This window comes from Diabrotica virgifera, chromosome 8 (assembly GCF_917563875.1).
Source record: "Diabrotica virgifera virgifera chromosome 8, PGI_DIABVI_V3a".
Classification (NCBI taxonomy): domain Eukaryota; kingdom Metazoa; phylum Arthropoda; class Insecta; order Coleoptera; family Chrysomelidae; genus Diabrotica; species Diabrotica virgifera.
In genome coordinates, this window is record NC_065450.1 from 139,270,499 (window position 1) to 139,296,947 (window position 26,449).

Consider the following 26,449-nt stretch of genomic DNA (forward strand, 5'->3'; position numbering starts at 1 on the left):
ATTTTCGTAAAAACGAGTGTCTTAGTTTTTTTTTTCAGAGTCATTTAAAAGTTTAAAATTGTTCTAAAAATTCGAATTTCCCGCCAAAAAATTTAAAAAAAAATTTTCTTATAGATCTTTTTGGAACTTACAACTTTTTTTAATAAAGTTTTTGGCTAGCTCTTGATGCGCCTGAGATAAAAAATAAAAACATAAAAAGCCTAATTAGGCTCTAGGAGCGTCACGTGACCACCTAGGGGGCTAAAAATTTCAGAAAGTGAGTTCCTCTATATGTGCTAAAAATTGGCCTATATGGAATTTAAATCGAGCTGGGGGCACTTTTCACCATCTTACCCGGCTAGGCCCTTTACTACGTAGATTATTGTTGTTAGGTATCGCCACATCAATTAGTGTTGTTTGTCTTGTTAATTTATTAACAAGTACGAGATCTGGTCTATTATGTGCCACTGTTTGGTCTGTCAGCACAGTGCGGTCCCAGTATAGCTTGTAGTTGCCATCCTCAAGCATACTCTCAGTAACGTATTGATAATACGGGAGATGGTCCGTTTGGAAAAGTCCCAGCTTGATAGCTATCTCTTGATGAAGGATTTTTCCCACTGCGTCATGCCGATCCTTGTATTCAGTTGCAGCAAATGCCTGGCAGCCCCCTGTAAGATGTTGGATGGTTTCTTGGGCTTGACATCCATATCGGCATCTGTCGTTTTGAACCTGAGGGTCTTTGATGATATATTTCAGGTAATTTCTGGTTGGTATAACCTGATCCTGAATGGCCAGTAGTGAACCCTCCGTTTCAGGGAACATCTTTCCTGATGTCAACCAATAGTTCGACGCTGTATTGTCGACATAGTCTTGGCTGACCTCATTGGGATGTGCTGTATTGTCGACATAGTCTTGGCTGACCTCATTGGGATGTCGCCCATGCAGAGGTTTACCCATCCAGGTGCGCATTTTTTCGTCTTTGGTGAGGTGGTTTATGCGCATTTCTGGTTCCCTCAGTTTGATCGGTGTTGTGTCATCTACTGCGCAAATAGCGCGATGTAGAGTAGATGTTTCAGCTGCATCTGAAAATAAGTTCTTAAATTAGCAATTTGTTTATCTAATTGCTCACCTGTATCCATAAGTCCTCTTCCTCCTAGATTCCGTGGTAATGTTGTTCTTTCTACTGCACTTTTAGGATGGTGTTTTGTGCCTTTGTGAGATGTGTTCTTACTTTTCGCTGCAGATTCTCTATGTTCGTTTTTGTCCACTTAACAATGCCAAACCAATAGCTAAGCGCGGAACATGCATAGGTGTTTAGTGCCTTAAACAAATTTTTACTGTTAAGGTGTGAACGAAGCAGCTGTTTTACCCTTCGTATAAACTCTGTAGTTATTTCAGTTTTCATTTGCTAATTAATTATTATTAATTATATTATTATTTATTAGCAAAGAGTATGGTTAGCTAGATGCTACGTTTTCTCGACCTTGTTTACGGAATGGAAGCTTGGACCTTGAATGCGGCATCAATGAAGAAACTAGAATCATTCGAGTTGTGGGTGTATAGAAGAATTCTGAAAATATCATGGACAGAACACGTCACAAACAAAGAGGTTCTGAGAAAGATGAATAATGAACTGGAAGTCTTAAATACAATCAAAACCAGAAAATTGTAATATCTCGGACATGTTACATGTGGAGAGAAATACAACTTGCCCCAACTCATTATGCAGGGAAAGATTCAAGGAAAAAGAATCATAGAAAGACGCAGAATCTCGTGGCTGCGCAACCTGAGCGAATGGTACAAAGCTGAATGGTACTGAATCAAATGAACTTTTCAGGGCAGCCGTTTCTAAAGTCCGAGTAGCTATGATGATTGCCGATCTCCTTCGCGGAGATGGCACTTGAAGAAGAAGATATTATTATTATTTCGTGTGCGATTTCTGTTTCTGAATTTGCTAAATTTAGGAATTACATAATTATATTATTTACAGGATCCTTTGGAGTATATAGAACGCATTCGTCACAAAGCCGAACAATTCGGAATATGTAAAATAGTACCTCCTAGTAATTTCAAACCAGAATGTAAAGTCACGGACGATATGAGATTTACAGCTTACAATCAGTATGTCAATAAAATGCTGTATCGATGGGGCCCCAACTATAAAGAATTTGTGGCCATTAAGAAGTACCTTGAGACTCAAAGTATTGCGTTAAATCATCCGCCTTGGGTAAGTAGTACATTAATTAAACAAGTTATAATTGTCAATGTTTTGTTGTACTAAAAAATCTTTTTTTTTTCTTTATTAACCGCATCAACTACTCAGAGTTATTAGCGGGAGAACATAATATACAGTTAATTACATTTGAACATACAATCAGGATTTGTACAATTAATATTACAATAAGTGGGTAGGTTTGGAGTACAATATTTTTTTCAACTAATAACTAAAGTATGTAACTTGTCCTTATCTTAATACTAGACATATATTATAATATAAAAAAAATAAACTTCACAGTTTGTTGAAAAGGCCAATATCCTTTAGATAATTGAAAAGGTTTTTCGGATTACAATTATCTCCTAAAACATCTTTTATATTTATAGGTATTGAATGTTTGTTTCTTTCGTTAATAAATTTAGGACAATCTACCAAAATATGTGGTATGGATATATTACAGTTACAATGATCACATATAGGGTGATTTGATTTTGATATAATATGACCATGAGTTAGTCTGCTCTGTCCTATACGCAAACGAGTTATTTTAGCAAACAATCGGCGATCGATGTTTATCTCACACCATGAATGTGTTGTACGTTTAATAGTCTGTAGAAATGATTTTGATTGTTGCCATTTATTTCCCCATTCACTTAGCACTTTCTGTTTCACGAACGTTTTAAAATCGGTCACTGACACTTTATTCACTGTTATTGAAGATGCACTGTGTATTGCTTCATCGGCATAATGATCCACTTTTTCGTTGCCTTCCAAACCAGTATGTGATGGAACCCAAAGGAAGTGAATTTGCTGTTTTGCTTGATTTATAAGGTGTAATTGATGTTGTATTAGCTGAACAATAGGATTACTGGTATAGAGCTGTTTTATTGAATGTAATGCACTAAGAGAATCAGTAATTATCAGAGTTTTTGAGATGTTAAGGTTGTTTACATGAATTAATGCTTGTAGAATCGAAAACAATTCTCCAGACAGAATACTGCTAGTAGATGATAGTTTAAATTGCAATATGGAATTTGGAGTGACAATTGCTGATCCTACACCATCACTGGTTTTGGATGCATCTGTATAGATGTTATAATAATCGGAAAAACATGAAAGTTTGTTAAGTGACTCTTGGTTTATTATTTTGTGAGTAGTTTCGAACTTATTATATTTGGTGAGAGTTAGATCACATTGTAAAGGGGGTAATGTCCATGATGGAAATTCAGCCGTGGTGGTTGACTTATCAAAGAATTTTGGAAACTGAACACTATACGAGGGTAGATACCTTCGAATTCTCTCATAGAATGGTGGGTCTGTTCGGGTTTGTTTAATATAAATATCTTTAAAACGGTCACCAATTGTATTATGAAGAGAGGGATGTGATTTTATTGATTGAATGTTTGATGCATAAGCTAACGATAGATATATTCTCCTAAATTTCAAGGGTGGTTCACCAGTTAAACATTGTAAACTTTCAACAGGGCTAGTACGAAAAGCTCCAGTGGCTATTATTAATGCTGTATTCTGTATAGTTTCAAGCTGAGCAAGTAATGTCTTCTTGGCAGAAGCGTAAACTATTGAACCATAATCAATCTTTGATCGTATAAATGATTTGTAAATTTGAATAAGGCTTTTAAAATCTGACCCCCAATTGTTGTTACACAGAGTTCGCAATAAATTCAGACCAGTTTGACAAGTTTTCTTGATGTACATAATGTGCATTTTCCAAGAGAGCTTTTTATCGAAAAACATTCCTAAAAATTTTATATGGTCAACATATTCTAAGCTGTTTCCATATATTTGCAAATCTGGCTTTGTAGAATGTCGATTCTTTGAAAACAATATACATTTTGTTTTCGTCGTAGAAAATTGTACTCCCACTTGTTTTGACCAATTCTCAAGGTGGTTTAATGTACATTGTAGATTTTTTTGTATCGAGCGAATGTTTTTTCCTTTTGTATATAATACTAAGTCGTCAGCATATAATCTTGCTTTAACAAGTTTTGGTAGATTATCTAATATTTTGTTTATGGAAATCAAAAAAAGTGTTTAACTGATGACAGATCCTTGCGGAATACCATTTTCTTGATTCTTTATACTGGATGTAATACCATTTACGCGTACTTTAAATTTCCTATTATCTAAAAAGTTACGAATAAAATAAAGTATGTTACCTTTCACTCCCCAGTGACTCAATGTGTTTAAAATATCATACCTCCAAGCCATATCGAAAGCTTTATTTATGTCAACAAATACAGCAAGACATTCCTGTTTAATAGCAAAACTTTCATGTATTTCCGACTCTAAATCTATTAAATTATCCAAAGTTGACCTGTTTCTTCGAAATCGGCTTTGCTCATTAATTATTAAATTATTTTTGTCTAGAAACCACAACAACCTTTTATTTACCATTTTTTCTAATATTTTGCAGATTGTGTTGGTGAGGGAAATTGGTCGATATGATTCAGGGTCAGTTCGTGTTTTGTTTGCTTTCAATAAAGGTATTACTATCGCCTCTGCCCATTTCGATGGAAATTCATGGCTATTCCAAATTTTGTTGTAGAAATCAAGGAGGTATAGTTTTGCGTTGTCTGGCAGATTTTGAAGAAAACTTACAGGAATTTCATCTGGTCCTGGTGCAGACTTTTTGGCAGTACGTAAGGAATGATTTAGTTCTTCTATTGTAAATGGTTTGTTAAGGGAGTTATCTTCCATGTCAATAAAATCAATTAATTTCTGTTCTGTATGTATCTTAATGTTTAAAAAGTCTTTGGAGTAATTGTTGTTGCTACTGTTTATTTCAAATTGCTTAGCAAAAAGCTCTGCAATTTCAACGTCAGATGATAATATGTGCTTGTTTTCATACAAGAATGGGATTTTTTTATAACTATTGCATCCAGATACTTTTCTGACCTTTTCCCATACAGTACCTATAGGCATAGAATTATTAATACTAGACAGAAATTCCTGCCAAGATTTTTTTCTATTTAATTTTGTAACATATCTAAATTGGGCTCGTAATTTTTTATACTCGATGGTGTTTTCTGTAGTTTTGCAACGCTTCATTTTGTTAAAAGAATTTTTATATTGTTTAATAGCTTGGCTACAATCTGCATTCCACCATGGAAGAGAAGTTCTTTTCAAAATTTTTGTTTTGCCTACGTGGATGTTAGCAGCAGTATATAATAATGATGTGAATGAATTTAATATTTCATCGATAGATTGATCTTTTGTAGTTTCTTCTAATGTTTGGTAATTTAGTTGGATATATGTTTTAAATGAATACCAATCTGCTTTCTTCAAGTTCCATTTTGGAGTCGGAGAGGTATTGCTCTTGTTGTCATTAATTGTCATAGAAATTTTAATAGGATAATGGTCGCTACCATATAAATATGGTATTGCATCCCATGAAAGCTTTGGTGATAATACAGGATCGCAAATTGATAAATCAATAGCTGAGGAGGAACCCACGTGAATATTATATCGGGTTGGTTGCCCGTCGTTTAGGAGGTTCAAGTTTTTAGAAATTATCAAGTTTTCCAAGATTTTCCCTTTAGAGTTTGTTCCGAGAGATCCCCATATTGGGTTGTGGCTATTGAAATCACCTACAATTATTCTCGGAGTTAAAATTTGATCCAATAAATCTGTAAGATCTGTTTCTGTTATTGATTGGTTTGGGGGAATATATATATTGCAAATACATATTTTTTGGGGAAATAGAACTGTTGCCGCTACTACTTCTAGACCACTCTTAATTTCTAAAATTTTTGATTCGTAATTTTGGTGTACATACATAGCGACTCCTCCACTAGCTATACCTGCATCCCTCCGATTTTTATAGTAACATTTATAATTTTTCATTTGGTAAGTATGCTGTCCCTTAAAATTCGTCTCCTGTATACATATAATGGATGGTATGATTTCTGAACATAAGTGTTTAAACATATTAAAGTGAGTGTAAAACCCGTTTATATTCCACTGTAGTATGCAATCCATTTTTATTATTATTATATATTTTTATTCTTATGAAGACTCTATAGAACTATCAGAGTCCTCTAGAAATTGTTTTATGGCAGCTGGACTGAAGTTGAGTTGTTTCATTATTCTTTTTCGTATTCTAGTACTCCTGCTTTTTATGACTCGATCGGTATAGTATGGATGCATTTTTGACAATGTTTTCAAGAAGTCGTCAATATCTTCGGTGTATGTTTTCACTAGACTGACAAGGTCTTTATTCTCATATGCGTTTTCGAAAAAGTCTACCATCTGCTCAAAGTCCAATTTTAGTGTTTCTTCCTTAAGGCTATGGGTACATAATTCGCAAATATTTTACGTGTATCCCTACTTTTTCTGTCTTTACACGGCAAATTACGTGTAGTAAAATTCACACTGGTGTGGATATGTAAACATTACTAGAATGTCATTCTACTTGAAAATGTCATAATTAATTTAAAGAGATGGCTTTTGAATGTTCTTGGATAACTGTTATTTTATGATTGCAAATTATTAATTCAGTTAATAAATGTGATAATTTTTTCACTAACTATGTTTTCAGTGATTGTAATAATTTATTTGTACAACAAAAACTAATAATCAATCGAGAAAAGAGGAAAAGTGTTAAAGTGATTTTTTAATAATATGTTGTTATTTTGGAACGCTTACAATTTTGAACATCTCTAACAACAAAATACTTGGATCACAGGATATATCTGATGTATTCTCTGCTTGGATCTTCCACAAATAATACACAATAAATAACTTTTTATTAGGTTCACGTCTTAAATCAATTATTTATCAAATACACTATATATCAATAATATTTAATCAATTTCTCAAAATATTCCCGATGCAATGTCAAATATTTAAAATTGTCACTGATTGTCAGTGTCTGACTGACAATATATCCTGACAATATTATATTCGGTTGAGTGCGTTGTAAGACAAAGACAGATTTGGAAAATATTACCACGGCATTGTGTTCATTTTTTTCAAATCCTGAAAAAACCAATAAATATTTTTGAAAAATTTAAACGCAGAATGAAAGACTAAATTATTACCGAGGGCCGAAAGTCCCTTAGAATAAATAAAAAGTTTATTTTGAATGAGATATTTGAAATTAAAAATCACACTAAATTTTCTCTTAGTTTTTTCACCCCTGTAACTTATTAAAATAAACATTATAGAAGTTCTCAGGGACTTTCGGCCCTCGCTAATAACGTAATCTTTCATTCTGCGTTTAAATTTTTCAAAAATACTTATTAGTTTTCTCAGGATTTGAAAAAAATGAATCCCCATTTGAATAGCATTGCAGCCGAAAATACGTACCGATCCTCTTAAATACAATTTTTGCTGGCTCTAGTAATTGTTCTAATTCATTATAAGTTTTTGGTTTCTTGGTGGGATTTGTGTTCAAAACGGTGAAAGGCTGTGCGAATACTTCAGCGGGGGGTGTGTTTGCATCTGAAAAGTTTCGTTTAGCACTTGTGATATCGGTTTCCATTGGTTTTTGGGGTGTGTTCTCGTTTTTTTCTTTATTCGAGTCATTTTTGTTAAGCTTTTCAGTTAATTTTGTCGTTTCTTTTGATAAAATAGGCATTGGAGTTTCAGAAGTTAATGAGCTATTCTGATGTAAGGTCGTATTGGGAGGAATTAGGTTTGATGATGAAATAGTCATTGTATTAGGTGTTTCAGAAGTTGATGGGCTATTCTGATGTAAGGTCGTATTGGGAGGATTTAGGCAGTTATTAGCGAAATGCCCCTTTAGATTACAAGAAGTGCATTCTTGACTTTCATGTGATAAAAAATACGATAATTTGTATTATCATGTGTCACAAGTATTGAATCAGGAACGACGGTGCAGGGTGGAGATATATACACTTGACGACGAAAACTTAGGATATGTCCCAAAAAAATTTCAGGCCAAAAAAAAGTTGCACTAGGCTGAAAATTCCAAAAAACGCTGTTTTGCACAAAATGGGCCCTGCTCAAATGCATATATCTTCGCTGCCTTTCAATATAAAAAATATACCTAGAACTATTTTAAACTTTGCCTTAATACCTTAAAAATAAGATATTGCAAAAGATCCTCCGACGTCGCGTTCAAATTTGCCAATAGAATGAAAAAGATAAGAAAGTATAAATTTTTCAAAATTTGCTTCGCACTTAATTTGTTCCCCAAAATTACGCTTAATATTAAGAAATTTGAATATTTATTTGTGAATACTAGACATCATGACAAACAAAATTCAGTTTCAAAAATTAAATTTGCTTCAAAAAGTTTCGAGATATCGTATTTTAAAAATAACGCTCAAAACCTTTAAAAAGTCAATTTTAGGCCTTTTCAGGGCCCCTATCTCAGGCCTTATGAGACCTAGGGGGCTATAATTCTCAGGAAAATATTTTTTATGAGGTACAATAACATACTAAAATTTAGTACAAATCTGAGGACCTCGTCCACAAAACTCGGCGAAATCGTTTGGAATTGCTCATATATATTGCTATACAGGGTGTCCCGAAAAGATTGGTCATAAATTATACTACACATTCTGGGGTCAAAAATAGTTCGATTGAACCTAACTTACCTTAGTACAAATGTGATCATAAAAAAGTTACAGCCCTTTGAAGTTACAAAATGAAAATCGATTTTTTTCAATATATCGAAAACTATTAGATATTTTTTATTGAAAATGGACATGTATCATTTTTATGGTAGGAACATCTTAAAGCAAAATTATAGTGAAATTTGTCCACCCCATAAAAATGTTATGGGGGTTTTGTTCCTTTAAACCCCCCAAAACTTTTGTGCACGTTCTAATTAATTCATTATTGGGGTACCATTAGTTAAACACAACGTTTTTAAAACTTTTTTGCCTCTTGGCACTTTTTCGATAAGCCAGTTTTTATCGAGATGCGGCTTCTTTTTTAATTTATTTACATAAAAATTTTATGGGGGTTTTGTTCCTTTAAACCCCCCAAATGTATGTGTACGTTCCAATTAAACTATTATTGTGGTACCATTAGTTAAACACGGTGTTTTTAAAACTTTTTTGCCTCTTAGTCTTTTTTTGATAAGTCACCTTTTATCGAGATGTGGCTTCTTTTTCAAAATACACGTAAAAATGTAAATTATAAGTAAATTTTCAGATTATTAACAAGTGTCTATAATCGTACTTAACCATATACAAATATGTGGTGGATTCGAAAAATATTCAAAATATCTCGATAAACACTGGCTTATCGAAATAGTACTAAGAGGCAAAAAAGTTTTAAAAACATTTTGTTTAACTAATGGTGCCACAATAATTATTTAATTGGAACGTACACAAAAGTTTAGGGGGGTTTAAGGGAACAAAACCCCCATAAATTTTTTATGGAGTGCACAAATTTCTTTTTAATTTTTTTTTAAATATATTGCTGCCATAAGAATGCCACATTTTTATTTTCAATAAAAAATCTCTAAGAGTTTTCGATATATGAAAAAAAAATCGATTTTCATTTTGTAACTTCAAAGGGCTGTAACTTTTTTTGTGTGCACTATTGTATATAGGTAAGTGAGGTTCAATCAACCTATTTTTGACCCCAGAGTCTGTGGTATAATTTATGACCAATCTTTTCGGGACACCCTGTATAATTGCTCATATATATACAATTGGTTTCATTCGAAGCAGAAGTTTAATCATTTAAGCTTTGTTATTTAAATATAGGTACGCTTAGCGTTTCTCTAAACTTGTATATTTTTCTAAATATGGAAGTCCTTCAAGAAGGACAAACGTACTTCATAACACAAAATTGTGATACGAATAAAAATATTTGTTCTTGAATCTTGCTGGACAAAGCGGTTTAATTTTTTTCTTTAAGAAATAAAAATCCGTACAATGTGAATTTTTAAAACTATGCAAAACATTTCTGATTTCAATATCACTTACAGGCAATGTACAGTCCGTCCAATATACATACCGTTGCACGTCATCCGCGTCATAGCCCGTGACATCACATGATACCAACAGTAACTATGTAAGTGGTAGGTCTGTTCCTTTTTAGAATCGATTAGCCGAGTACACTGGAATTACAGCCACTAGATATATTTTATTATATACGCGTAGAAATATTAATGTACATTTAAAGAAATGTACCCTAACTTGTTTCATTTAATTTGTCAGTGGAATATAAAGCCTTTTTAAAAAGCACTCTTGTTCGGATTACACTCTAACAGCGATCGAATAAATGTGACATTTTGGCATAAATTGGTAACATTTATTTGGCAGTTGCGGTGATTACAATTTATTATAAGTATTTGTTCTATTCTTATAAGATTATAACTTAATTCTTGTTTTCTATTTGTAAAGTTTTTATTTATTTACATTGAATATTAATTTGTTTTGTTGTATAATCCACTTCCGCAAAAATTATGTAATACATTTGATTTAAAATGAATTCAAGAATTTTTTGTAATTGGGCAACAATGTCAACTTAGATCTCTGACGTAGATAATGGCGTGCAACGGTATGTATATTGTACGGACTGTATATGGGTAATGTATGTAGGTATGAGTGGGTTTTCCGTAAACGGGGTGGTGAAAACTTTGGGATTGAGTTTTCTTTATGAGAACATCGAGGAACCTTAGGGATGAATCAGTTTCCATCCCCATCTGAACTGGATATATAGCTGTATCCCATTCAGTTAAATTTGAAATGATATTAAAGCATCTCTGCAGTGGGGACAAATAATGACGAATGTATCATCAACATATCGTAGCCAATATGTAGTTTTGAGCATTGACGCGGATAGTGGTCGGGTCTCGAAGTCTTCCATGAAGGAATTTGCAATTACTGGAGGAGTGGGGAGCTCGTTCAGGCGCTACTTATTGGCCTGGCGAATTGATTTTTGAGGCTGAAATAAGTATTGGACATTCCATGTTTAATGAAAGATAAGTAGTCCTGCTGAATATTGTATCTGGTTTCCAGAATATTGTAGTGCAGCCGATATGTGAAACAATTGTGCATTTAATGATAGAAGTATATAATTTGGACCACATATACTACACATATAAAGGTTCAAATTTAGATATTAGGCCATCTCATATTTTGCCTTTTACAAAAATGGCGGAGATTCAAAATGGCGACTATACATATGTGACTAATAGCACCATAACAAGTTTGGTATATAGGTTCTTTTTTTGATGTACAAAATCGAGGTCTTGAACTGGAAGAATCGGTTTACCAGAAGTTGTGTTTTTCCTGGTTTTTATGTAAAAATATGTTGTTTTTTTCAATTCTTTCACCCTGTATGTATTAATTTTTCAAAAAGTTAATACCGCCGTTGCAAAGAGCGTAAACATATTTTTTAGGAAATATTTTTAACTTTTTAGTTATGTTAATTACCATTTAATAAATGCGAATCATATCTTCACATGTACCTATGCGCGGCAGATTAGTGCAAATATTATAAGGATTATTGTGTATTTAATGGTAGAAGCATATAATTTGGACCACATATACTACACATATAAAGGTTCAAACTTAGATACGAGGCCATCTCAGTTTTTGTTCGTTTTTACAAAAATGGCGGGCATTCAAAATGGCGACTATACATATGTGACTAATAGCACGATAACTTTTGAACGAGACGTCAGATTTCAACCAAATTTGGTATATAAGGTTCTTTTTTTGATGAATAATATCGAGGTCTTGAACCGGAAGAATCGGTTTACCAGAATTTGTGCTTTTACCATTTTTTATGTAAAAATATGTTGTTTCTTTTTCAATTTTTTCACCCTGTATATATAAATTTTTCAAAAAGGTAATACCGCCATTGAAAAGTGTGTAAAAATATTTTTCAAGAAATATTTTGAGTTGTGTTAATTACCATTTAATAGATGCATATGTTCACATGTACCTATGGGCGGCAGATTCAATTTGAATGCCCGCCATTTTTGTAAAAGAATAAATCTGAGATGACCTTCTATCTAAATTTGAATCTTTGTATGTGTAGTATGTGTGGTCCAAATTATATGCTTCTACCATTAAATGCACAATAATTCTTATATTATTATTTGCACGAATCTGCCGTACATAGGTACCTACATGTGAATATACGTTATGCATTTATTAAAAGGTAATTAATATAACTAAAGAGTTCAAAATATTTCCTAAAAAATATTTTTACGCTCTTTTCAACGCCGGTATTACCTTTTTGAAAAATTACATAAGAAATTAAAAAAATACATCAAAAAAGAACCTATATAACAAATTTGGTTGAAATCGGACTTTTCCTTCAAAAGTTATCGTGCTATTAGTCCCTTATGTATAGTCGCCATTTTGAATGCCCGCCTTTTTTGTAAAAGGCAAAATCTGAGATGGCCTCATATCTAAATTTGAACCTTTTTATGTGTAGTATATGTTGTCCAAATTATATGCTCCTACCATTAAATGCACAATAATTCTTATAATATTTGCACGAATCTGCCGCACATAGGTACAGTTACGGTCACTGAATAGTTTACACTTTAATTTTTATATTGTAATACTGTAAAATTGCAGTGTCGTACGGATTTGATAAATGTCAAAGTCAAAAAATCTCAAAAAGTCAATGCTTGTCAAAAATTTCGTGTGGGTTGAAAAATAAAATGAGAAGCTAAACCCTATTAAGACCATAATCCATTTTATTCAAAAAAACTTTTTTCTATATTTTCCATTTTGATAAATTTTGTAAAATTTATTTTTATTATTTTGATTTTTTAATTTTAATCAACCTACTCTAGGTACACCATTGGCAACGTCACTTTGACGCAAGAGGTGCGTTTAAACGAGGTAAAAATTTAAAAAATCGGCTCCTAGATAAGCCAGCCTGTAAACTATTCACTGGCCGTAACTGTACATGTGAAGATAAGTTATGCATTTATTACATGGTAATTAACATAACTAAAAAGTTCAAAATATTTCCGAAAAAATATTTGTACGCTCTATTCAATGCCGGTATTACCTTTTTAAAAAATTAATATATACAGGGTGAAAGAATTGAAAAAACAACATATTTTTACATAAAAAATCAGGAAAAACACAACTTCTGGTAAACCGATTCTTCCGGTTCAGGAGCTCGATCTTATACATCAAAAACAGAACTCATGTACCAAATTTGGTTGAAGTCGGACTTTTCGTTTAAAAGTTATCGTGCTATTAGTCACATATGTATCGTCACCATTTTGAATGCCCTCCATTTTTGTAAAAGATAAAATCTGAGATGGTCTCATATCTGATTTTGAACCTTTATATGTGTAGTATATGTGGTCCAAATTATATGCTTCTATCATTAAATGCACAATTCTTATAATATTTGCACGGATCTGCCGCAATATTTAGGGTTTTGTCTATAGAAATGTTTGTAAAATGATTTTCATGGTACATTACACACATGGCACCTTTCTCCTCGTATTTAAAGTCTATGTTATTGATTTAAAATAGTCGCATAGAAGAAGATTCTACTTTTGTAAATAATGTTATTTGTAATATTTTTAAAACTATAGCTTTTGTCATTTTCAAAATTTTCTGGCATTATGCGTTTAAATTTCAAATATAATTTTTAGATTGGCGGAATGGAGATAGACTTGCCAAGACTTTACCAGACAGTTCAAAGTTTGGGTGGTTTAAGAGACGTAATAGAAAAAAAGAAATGGTCTAAAGTGTCAGATATTATGAAAATACCAAAATCTGCTCAAGATCGTGTAACAAAACTTGACGACATATACTGCAAATACTTGTTGCCTTACGACATTCTTTCACCAGGTAAGTTTATTTATTGTGATAATTCGTTTAGGAGAGTAAATGTGATGATTCTCGAAAATTATGTATAAATATTCGTTCACTATTATCAGTTTTTTAACGTCAAAATAGATTCACATGTCACAAATTAATATATTTTTATATTTTCTTTTGTGTTAGAATACGTAACGTTTATATATCTTCTACTACTAACACTGCGAAATTTGAAGACGAAAAACATCTAATTGGTGGGCTATCCTCCAGACATTTCCGATTTGGCACCGTCTGATTTTTGAAAGATTCTAGGTGAGGTGGGCGAAGTATACAAAAATCTCATTTCTGAGATAGCTATTTCAGACTGGCATAGATGGTTCGACGATTGGTTTGTTCGAATGCAAAAGTGTGTTGATCTTAACAGCGAATTTGTTGAAAACAGTAAAACCGATTTTCTTACCACCTTTTTTTTTTTGTAAAGAATATAATTTGATTAGAGAGACGAAGTATTAGAGAGACTGCCATTGAAATACTTAAGAAAACGTCAGGAAAGAAGGTTGAGTATAAAGAGACTTGGTGGTGGTCAAATGAAGTACAAGGAAAAATAAAAGAGAAGGGAAAATTATATAAAATTGACAAGAAACTAGATCGGACACAGATCTTCAAAACTATATGGTCGCCAAAAAGGAAGCGAAAGTAGCAGTAGCGAAAGCTAAAGCAGAAGCGTATTCAAACCGATACGATCAACTTGATACCAAGGAAGGCGAAACAAACAGAGAGCAACGAAAGCAAAATATTTTAATCAGATTAGATGTATCTGAGATGAAAATAATAAAATACTAGTTCACGAGATGAAAATAATACAATAGTAATTCACGAAAAGGATGTCAAAAAGAGATGGAGAAAGTACTTTGACAGTTTATTAAATGAAGAATTTGACAGACAGCCTGTGGAATTAACGCAGACAGTAACAGCAATGGTCACCAAAATAACAAACGAGGAAGTGACTCAAGCGCTTCAAAAATAAAGAAAGGGAAAGCAGTCGGACCAGATGATATTCCTGGGGAAGTATGGAGAGCATCAGGAGAGGCAGGAACAAGTTGGCTAGCAGGTCTATTTAATGGAACTATGGAAGTTGGACAAATGCCAGACTAATGGAGAAGCAGTATATTAGTACCTGCCTACAAGAACAGGGGAGATATACAATAATGTACAAACTACAGGCCTATAAAACTACTTAGTCACACCATGAAAATATGGGAGAGAGTAATTGATGAACGGATACGTGAAGAAACCGAAATATCCGATAATCAATTTGGCTTTATGCAGAGCAGATCAACAACAGATGCAATTTTCATTATAAAGCAATTGATGGAAAAATACAGGAATAAAGAAACTAACCCTCGTATGGTATTCATTGATCTTGAAAAAGCATATGATAGCGTTCCTCGAGAGATTTTGTGGTGAGCACTCAATAAGAAAGTGAATATGTAAAGATTGTGAGAGATATGTATGAGGGAGTAGCGACTAGTGTTAGGACAGGTGAGGAAAAGACTGATCAATTTTATGTGAAAGTAGGATTGCACCAAGGCTCAGTGCTAAGTCCTTATTTATTCTCATTAGTTTTGGACCAAATAACAGCGAAACTACAGGCTAACATTCCGTGGTTCTTAATGTATGCTGATGATGTGTTAGTAGGAAATAGTGAAAGAGACTTGGAACAAAAACTGGAACTGTGGAGACAACCTCTGGAGCATTTTATGTACCTTCAATTTTCATATAAAAAGAAGTTATTTTATGTACGAGTATATTTTTTAATTTTTTATGTAATATTTAAAAATTTAATTTCTAGCCGAAAGAGAAAAGCTGTTTGATGAGGTCGAAAGTGAATGGGTAAAAAAAGAATCCAGAAAATTAACGAAAACTCAAGGACAAAAAAATGATGATGCTGAAGACAACACCCAAGAAACTGAGGCAGATGTCGAAGACTTTGAATCCGAAGAGTGTACCACTAAAGGCCGAAACATGGCACTGAATGCTTTTTACCGTATTGCCAGAAACACTATGAGCATGTACTTCAAGACAAATGACCCACTTCCACAAGAGGTACTAAACATTTCTAAAATATTGTCTCTACATTTTACATTTTTTTTATTAATTAATTATTTATCTTTGTTTATAAAAGTTTTGAAATGTTTTTGTTTGGTGCATCATATTTTCTTACTCTTAGGGCTGTTTCACATTATAAGAATTTTGAACGTGCGAGGGTTTTCTCGTGCAGTAGTTTTGACGCACCTATCCTTTTCACACAATAAGAATTGAGTCGCACGAAGATGTTTTGCTGTGTTGTTTGGTATATTATTTTTATTTACACTTTGTGGCTGAGGTAAGTACATGATACGATGTCTTTTATGTATCATTACGATGTATCATTACAAATGGGTATTTTTTGTCCATACATACTTTTGTCCTAATGTACTGTAATGCGTATTTAATTCATTTGCAATTTTTATTTTGTCAGTTATTACAGTGGAACCTCGATAAGTCGGCCCCCAATAACCCGGAAGTCCGGCTTACCCGGACCGATTTTCATCAGACAAACATTTCAACAATAAAAATGTATGTATTATGTTAAAACATTTTATCTGTAGCCTCTTCTGGAATGTCTTAAAAATATCAAGTTTCATTGATAAAACTTCGCTTCGACCATAATATAATATTTGAGAGATAATAGGTATTTGTGTAATTTGAACTATACGATAGTAAAAATGACTCATGGCACACGGCGGCGGCGGCAGAGCGATGTTAATTATCTGGGGCTATCGCAAACAACAGGCACCTGTTATTACTTTATTTATTTCCAACTGTCTTTTAAAAAATTATGTTTTAAACAATGGTCTTTTAAACAATGAAAGAGCCACTGTTCTTAAATAACATAACATTGTTCCGATGGCAGACGAAATTGACACAACCGAAACTGACTGAGTTTTTTTACCTAGAAATGAATACTCTATACTGTCTATACTATACTATACTCTATATCTATACAACTATAGGTAAGTTAGATGTGTACTGTGCATATATATTTCATGTTATTTTAATTATAACGGACTTTATCTATAAGTATACCGTAATTTTTTTGTTTTTAATGTTTTTAATTAAAAGTATTAATTTGTTTTTATAATCGTTGTTCTACTAAGTTATTTGTGGGATCTTGGATTAGCTCATCTAATTAGCTCATACAATCTATATAATAAACTTCTAAATGGGAAATAAGCCACAATTGAACTAAAAAATGAATTTATTAACGTTTCGACATCCGATTTGGGCGTCGAAACGTTAATAAAATTATTTTTTAGTTAAATTGTGGCTTATTTCCCATTTAGAATAGTTTATTACAAAAATTCCACAAGGAAACAGCTTCAGAACTACATTACAATCTATGTTTTTAATGTACAGAATTTAAAAGACCCTCTGTCATCCATTCATTTTTAAATGTTGTTCGTTGTTCCCCCTCGTTTTAAATGTTGTTTTTAGATAATTTCACACAAGACGTGACCGCCGCCCTACTCCAGTCTTCACCGAGTCGTTTACCCTATAAAACTAAATTTAATTTCGTAGAATAAAAGGTATATATTATATGTGTATAGGTATAATATAATTCATTGGGTCCATCCTATTAACGCAAAAAGATACGATTTATACATTTTTGTATTCACACATATTGATGGAATACCCTCTATACTCAACGTTAATTGCAACTATGTAAAATAAAGTTTATTATAATATACTTAGCACCTAATTCGTCAAATTCACTGTTAAGTGCACGGCATACACCATTCCTAGCATTTCTCGTCAAGTTTCTATCTTTATATATTTCTATTGTTTTGTCCCAAAGAACAGGTTTCGCTTCAATTAATGTTATTAATATTTCACTATCAATCTGAGACATCATCTGAGACCAAACAACCAAAGAAACTACCTTCGTGCGACTGAACGACAGTATCATATGAAAGGATGCATTAAGTCCCCTATGCTACTGGGTGCGTAAAGACGGCACGGTTGCCGTCTGTTGTTGTAAGCGAGGGACGGCATAAACACGGCGACTTCTCTGAACCTTCCAACCACCGTCTAGTGAGAAAGCTCCATATGATTACATGCGCCACCATTGGAATGTCGTCGTGCGTTCTAATCCTCGCACGTTTAAATTCTTATAATGTGAAACAGCGCTTAGTAGTGTAAATGATGTCACGACTGTAGGTATAGGGAAATCAATCTGTTAGAGGGAGAAGTACCTTCGTTACATGTGTAAGACCCGGTTTTTTCACCTCCGGATAACTAGTAATCGGGAATGAAAAAGACAGTGTATGTTTCCTTTCGATCCAGAGGCGATACACAATCTCTAGATAGCTGTTTCTGTCTTACAGACTTCCTCAGTAGAGCTGCGTGCACACCTCTGAAGCAAAACGAAACCAAACTGTCTATTTATGTGGAATTTTAAAGATCGTTTAAAATCCACTTTTGGGACGCGTCAGCGACATCTCTTAAATAAAAGCGAAAAGTCTCAGATACAGAATTCACCATTATAATAAAAATTAAAATGTAAATAATTATTTAAATCTGAAAACGTTTCTTGTTGGAACTTCTTTCTGGTACATCCTTAATATGTGACTTTTACAATTTATAAGACAACAGATGACGAATCTAGAAAGCGAAAAGGCCTCTACAATATGCAGTCACATTCCGCTTTCATTCTTATTACCAGAGAACGGCGCGTTCTCGTCAGTGGCGTACAACCCCAACAACAATACCCCTATAAGCGACACTATATATACACGAAATTTTCGATTTTCTAAATCTGACTGAATTGAAAATTGAACCAAATCCCATCTTAAAGTTTACGAAAAGACTCGCCTATCCATATGTCAACTCTCCATTTTGGTCCAAGGGTGTGGATTTTACGGCCCTTCCCATTTAGGGTCTGTTTTTCGTTCTCGTCCCCAAAACTCCCAAAAATTTCAAAAATGTAAGTCCGACCTTTACGGCTTCTGATAATACTAATCATTACCAAATTACAAAATTGGTTATACCATTCAAAAGTTACCGAGCTCAGAAATATGACTCAATTTTTATTTAAAAAGGGGAAAATGTTTGTGGATATGTTTGTATGTATGTATGTGGGTGGAAAAGTTACACCGATCTGAATTTTTTTTCTGTGTGTTAAGAGGGTGTGAGGGCCGATTCAGAACCGGTGTAATTTTTGACTTCTGACTACCCGTAAGCCAGCTAGAGGGCTTGGGAGATACAAAATAGCATATTTTTTGGGCGTATATGTCTTAGCTTCAAGGAGAGACAGGAAAACCGCAAGTACACCAAATCAATAGGGTTGAGATAAACTTTTAAATGGTGCCTAAGCTATCAAGCTGAGACATATACACTGCTCACCATAGCTGAAAAACTGAAAAATTAAACTTTGAAAATTTTGGTTACTCAAAATTTCAACCTACGAATTGCGCCAATAACTGAGCGTTTGTAGGAGGTCTCTAGTCGCGTCTAACGGTGTATACCTCATATCTGGGAAAATTCGAATTTTTAAGTTATAGGCTTCATAAGTATGATCAAATCTATTTCTTATGGGAAAAACGGTTTTTCAAGCTCAATAATTCCTGTAATACGTTCAGTTATCATACTTGATCTTGGATGCATCAGATACTACTTGTCAATACGTTTCAAACTCATGTTTATTGATCAAAATTAGTTAAGCCGTTCAGAAGTTATAGAGCTCCAAAAGTATAATTAGTCCAGGAACTGAAACTTTTCACTTCGCAATTTTTACAGAATAGACCGATTTGCTTGAAAATTTTACAATAAGTAGTGGATAGTCCAAGGATCAATATCTATATGATACCGAAAGACGCTTTTACCATGGGGTGGTTGCCACCCCATCTCGTGGGCGGAAATTTTTTATTATGTTTTGACCGAAAATGTTGGTAAAAACATTAATTGTAAGCAAAAAAGGTTTTATACATTTTTTTGATAAAATTATTAGTTTTCGATTTATTGGTTATCGAAAGTGTTCGTTTTATATCGAAAAAATCAATGTTATTAATCATTTTCTGCTAATAACTCAAAAAATTGTTTTATCAAAACAACTTTACTTAACGAATATATACCTTTTAAAAAAGAAACAAAGTGTTTTTTTTTTTTTAATTTTCTTTAAGACCAATAGTAATCGAGCTGTACTTTATTATAATATGTTAGCTTTTCTTCGTCAAATACTAAATATTATAGTTTCAAAGTCGAAAGACGGAAAAACTATGCATTTTTCGAGGATAACTTATAGAAACTAATTTTAAATGTTTAAAAAGATCTATCTTCAAAAATAAAAAATGAAGTCTGTAGCTTAAAAATTAAGTGACTTATAATGAAAAGAATGTCAGTCCCTATTTTTACAGTCAAAAAGTTATCGGAAACAACCCTGTAATTACAACCTTAATTAAAATTAGTCATCGACCTTATTCCGTATTTTTTATTTATGTATTTTTAATAGATTACAGAAGTTTGACCGACTTCAAACAATTAGTTTTAAAAAAGCTGGAGTTAAAAGCGAATAACGAATTTTTGTAGTTTGGTAAAAAACATGCCATTTTCTTCAGAATAGAAAGATTAGCATCAGAGATGCGAAAAAATGTTTACGTATGAAAATGTAGCTTGTTTAATTCTTAAGAACTTGGTTTACGAAAATATTTTCTACGACAAAAATTGAGTGAGCTACAGACAATTAGAACTTGTAATAACATGCAAAAACCACCTTTACCAACCCTTTCAAAGTCACATCTTTTGCGACTGAGGATTTTAAAAGAATTTAATATTAATAGTCTTATAGATCTTATGAAAACCTACAAAAAATTTTTTAACGAACTTTCTAATATAAAAAATAAAAAAGTTAGGGTTAAAAATTCAATAAATTTTTTTGAAACAAAAAATGGAAAAATCCAATTTGAAGCATAATAATGTAAGTTAGCGATGTTTTTTTTTGTATGGTATACGTTAAAAACATATTACCAGAGAACGGCAGTTCTCGCCAGTGGCGCATAATATCCCTACATGCGATAGTATTTGTAAAGCTTAACGTGTATTCGATAAACATTGCATTCAACTTCATACATTTAATTCATAAATAACTTTGAAAAACTCCTGATACAAGAGTAAACACCGCTATACGCCGTAAAAATGTGTGGCGCACACAATATTCCAGCTACAAAAGAGCTGATATGAATATTACGTGGAGCAAAAATGTATTTTTATTTTGATGGAAAATAAAATTCTAGTTTTATTTTAAAATATTTTTCCATAATGTTTGCTAAATTTGAAGTAAAACGCGCCACAAAAGAGCTTCAAATGCAAATTGTGTCGAAGTTATCCTTTTGTGGCGCGTTTTACTTCAAATTTAGCAAACATTATGGAAAAATCTTCTAAAATAAAACTAGAATTTTGTTTTCCATCAAAATGAAAATACATTATCGCGCCACGTAATATTCATATCAGCTCTTTTGTAGCTGGAATATTGTGTGCGCCACTCATTTTTACGGCGCATAGCGGTTTTTTACTCTTGTAGGAAGTCAGAAAGAAAGTTCCTAGTACACAAATCTGAGTAAAGATAGAAATGAAAAGGGCAGTTTATGTTTCCTTTCGATCCAGAGGCGATGCACAATCTCTAGACAGCTGTTTCTGTCTTACAGACATCCTCAGAAAAGAAAAGCTGCATGCACACCTCTGAATCAAAACGAAACCAAACTGTCTATTTATGTGGAATTTTAAAAATCGTTTAAAATCCACATTCGGGACGCGTCAGCGACATCTCTTAAATAAAAGCGAAAAGTCTCAGATACTGAATTCACCATTATAATAAAAATTAAAATGGTAAATAATTATTTAAATCTGAAAACTTTTCTTGTTGGAACTTCTTGTTGGTACTCAAATCTGAGTAAAGATAGATGAAAAAGGCAGTATGTTTCCTTTTGAGTCACAGATTAAGAATGTACCAAAAAGAAGTTCTAACAAAAGTTTTAAGATTTAAATAATTATTTACCATTTTAATTTTTATTATAATGGTGAATTCTGTATCTAAGACTTTTCGCTTTTAGTTATCGGGAAGTTTATCTGACAGATTTACACGTAATCTGTCTGATAAACTTCCCTATAACTAGCTATCCGGAGGTGAAAAGAGCGGGCCTGAGAGGGAGAGCAGTATATTTATGTTCATGTCTTACTACGTCGAAGGAATTTACAGCAGGACCAAATTCACTTTGTACTTGAGATGCGCAAAAGAGAACGCAACCCTGGAGCTCGTAAGCGAGGCAGGAAAGGAATGGACTCTCCGTACTCCGTGTAAAATCAATCACGTTTGCTCCGCGAAGTTTGATCTACTACTAAGAGCTCTCGGTTTACCGAACGTCAAGACTAGTGCGCATCCAAATCTCAAATACAAAGTGAATTTGGTCGTGTTGTACTTTACCGACTGTCATAGCTCAACGACTATCAGCTAGTCGTCACTAGTCAACCGCCATTTTTTAATCTAATTTAATTTACAAATTATTTTTGTAATTCTGCTATATTCCACCAGTCACCACCAATATTTCTCCATTTTTAATTCAAAATTAAACGATATATTTATACGCTCTGAGCTTCGCTGGTGTCGCTCCTAGCGGATTAGTAATGCAACTTTCACCGGTAATATTTAAATTTATTATTTAATTGTTATCGCTTAATATTTACAACGCAAAAAAGTAATTAAATTGTAATCGATTTTTTTAAGATTTTGCTAATCATTTTGCCTTTCTATTGATGAAATATTAATTTCTTACTTCGGATACTTTCACAATTATCGTGTAGATGGCGCTAAAATTAATAGATTAATTTATAATTACATATTACGGAATATTAAAAAAACTTAAATTCAGTATTTAAAACGTAAGTATATTTAAGGTAAAAATATATACCACAGCTTTGACCAACTAATATTTTTTACAATAATTAATGTTTTTATTTTTAATTTTAAATTAATCACTTTGACATTTATGTCAAATTTCCAGTAAAGGTTTACAGACTTGTCACTACTGGCGCTCGAGAATTTTTAAATATCCCCTCTACGTACGAGCTCACAGCGTATAAGCAGGTATTTGTCATAAGGAATCTACATAATATATAACATTTGACGTTTGACATGAAATGTGACGTTTACTTGACGTTTGACTTATCTTAACTCATCCACTGAATTAGTAAAGAAATCTATATGTATTATATTCCGCAAAAAAAACTATACAACCATCTCCCTTTACAACTGAAATCTGCAACATCTTTCCCAAAGTTCCGTAAAATGACAAAAGCATATCTATCTAAAAGACTATATTATTACCATATTGAGACCATAATAACTAAGAAAATTGGGTTTCATATGCAGCAGCTTAAAATTATTAGTTCCTTATGTTATATTTTATTTGTTGTATGTTTAATTTGCAATTTATATAAATTTTTGCAATATACATATTGTTTTTGCTTTACTTTAATAATTATCTTACATACTGTATATAGAAGATTTATCTAATTTTAGTAAATTGTATTTGTTATTGTTATTTTTTGACTGTATGGAAGCTTTGTCCATAAAATTGTAAATTTTCAGTGACAATATTCTATTCCATTCTATTCTATAAATGTGACATTTGTGACATTTGATGTTTGACATAGAACTTGGGGCATTTTTACGTAACGTAACGTATTAACAAGTAATTGGACTTCGTAAGTCCTAGATTTTCACTTTCACTCAACGTGACCTGAAGTAGTATCGAAAGTCGATATTTGAACTATTGGTGTAATTTTGCGTCGATTGATGTATGATTTCACAAATGATGAGTAATTTTTGTCAAACTTCTGAACATAACTGTTCAACCGGAAATTATATCAAAACCGGAACTAAATATTTGAGAACAACAACTTGCCTATATGCGTCGATTGATTATCACATGCGCTATTTCTGCGACTATAATGTGGCACTTTCGGTTACAACTTTTTAATCGGAAGTGATATATAAACCAGAAGTATATAGTTGTTCTCGTCTTGCTAAGGCGCGTGGAATAATATACTTCTTCTTCTTCAGGTGCCATCTCCGCTACGGAGGTTGGCAATCATCATAGCTATTTTAATTTTTGAGGCAGTAGCTCTAAATAGTTGTTTCGAGCTGCATCCAAACCACTCTCTCAGGTTCTTCAACCATGAAATTCGTCTTCTTCCGATGCTTCTTCTGCCATCTATCTTTCCCTGCATTATGAGTCGTAGGATACCATACTTCTCGCCCCGCATCACATGTCCGAGATACTGTAGCTTCTTTTCTTTAATTGTAAGTTCAACTTCCTTTTCTTTACCTATTCTTCTCAGTACTTCATTGTTTGTAACTCTATCTACCCAGGAAACCCTCATAATTTTTCTATAGGTCCACATTTCAAAGGCGTTAAGTCGTCTCATTGTCTCTACATTTAACGTCCATGATTCCACTCCATAGTATAGAACACTGTAGACGTAACATTTTGTTAGGCGTACTTTAAGAGCTAATGTTAAATCTTTGCTACATAGGACCTTTTTCATTTTTATAAAATTAGAACGTGCTTTTTCGATTCTGACTTTTATTTCTGCAGTGTAGTCATTATTTTCTGTTATAAGTGTTCCTAGGTAAGTGTACTTTTTTACTCTTTCGATCTGCTGGCCCTCTACTATCAAGATTTCGTTAGTATTATGGTTGTTTTTACTAATTTTCATAAACTTCGTCTTTTTGATATTGAGAGAGAGTCCGTACTCCCTACTACACCTTACTATTTTACTCATGAGTCTTTGCAGGTCTTGTAAACTATCGGCTATTATTACTGTATCATCTGCATATCTGATGTTGTTAACTAAGACTCCATTTACTCTTATGCCGACTGTTTCATCTTCCAGAGTTTCTCGCATTACCTCTTCAGAATAAGCGTTAAATAATAGAGGTGATAGTATGCAGCCTTGCCTGACTCCTCTCTTTATTTCCATTTCTTCAGATGTTTCTTTTTCAATTCTTACTATTGCTCGCTGATTGTAATAGAGGTGTGTTATTAGTCTTAAATCTCTTTCATCTAGGTTTTTATTTTTTAGGATTTCCATGAGTCGATCATGTTTTACTTTATCAAACGCCTTATTGTAGTCTATAAAACAGACGTAAAGAGGATGGTTAACATCCAAACATCTCTGTGTCAGCACGTTGAAGGAGAATAATGCCTCTCTGGTACCCATACCATTGCGGAACCCATATTGAGTGTCACTAATATCCAGCTCCAGTTTAGAGTGTATTCTGGCGTGGATAATTTTCAATAGAATTTTCAAGGTATGTGACATTAAGCTTATGGTTCGGTAGTCACTGCATTCTTTTGCATTCACCTTCTTTGGCAAACACACAAAGGCTGATGTCAACATTTCTCTAGGGATGATTCCAGTAGTATAGATAGCGTTGAACAGTTCTACTACTATGTCCAGGTTTTTCTCGTTGACCAACTTTATCAGCTCGCTAGGCAATTCATCTGGACCAGCAGATTTATTGGTTTTCATAGAGTTTATTGCCTGACTAACCTCTGATTTGGTTATCTCTGGGCCTACATCTCCCGTTTGGCTATCTACGGATGTACTAGCTTCTCTCTGGTCATGAAATAGTTCCTCGATATACTCTTTCCATCGTCGTAGTTTTCGTTTTGTCTCCATTATAATATTTCCATTTTTGTCGAGCAATATATTTGAGGTTCTTCTATTTCCTATTCCGGCTAGTTCTTTGACTTTTTTATGTAGGTTGAAGTTGTCATATGTGTTTTGCAGTTCTTCTATTTCTTTACATTTTTCAGAGAAGTAGGTTTCTTTAGCCTCCCTAATTTTTCTTCTTATTTGGTTTTAAAGCTGTTTATAGCGGGTCTTATTAATGGTTTTGTTTTTTCTTCTTTCATTCATCAAGTCTAGAATTTCCTCCGTCATCCATTCTTCTTTCTTACATTTGGTTGTAGTAAGTACTTTCTTACTTGGTTCTAATATAGAGGTTTTGAAGAATTGCCACTGCTGTTCTACGTTGCAATTATTTCCTGGGTTTCTGTCTAGATTTGTGTTGATTTCGTGTTTCAGATTTTCTTTTGTTTCTTCTGACTTTAGTTTCTGTATGTTAAGTTTATTGTTGTTGCGGCTTTTTTGCGTCTTTTTTAGTTGAAGTTGAAACCTAGCAATAAGAAGACTGTGATCAGAGGATACGTCTGCTCCTGGATATGCCTTTACTGCCTGAATTGAGTTTCGATATCTGTGCTTTATTAGGATGTAGTCAATAATATACTGCTTGTACTATTTCGGCGACTTTAAAACAGTACTTCTGGTTGCAACTCTGGAACGGGAAGTCTTAGTTCAAATTTTTCATCTTTAATACCACCTTTGAGCTTTCCTTCGACAT

General features: G+C 33.1%; 1 protein-coding gene across 3 annotated transcripts in view; it reads left to right on the forward strand.

Annotated features, from left to right (window-relative positions):
- LOC126889377 (titin) overlaps window positions 1–26,449 on the forward strand; it is a 251,639-nt gene that overhangs the window by 116,991 nt on the left and 108,199 nt on the right. For all 3 annotated transcript variants that reach the window (XM_050657632.1, XM_050657631.1, XM_050657633.1), the window contains 3 exons: window positions 1,970–2,206; window positions 13,779–13,977; window positions 15,800–16,053. In XM_050657632.1, coding sequence (XP_050513589.1) covers window positions 1,970–2,206; window positions 13,779–13,977; window positions 15,800–16,053 — 690 coding nt within the window. The remainder of the gene's footprint in view (window positions 1–1,969; window positions 2,207–13,778; window positions 13,978–15,799; window positions 16,054–26,449) is intronic.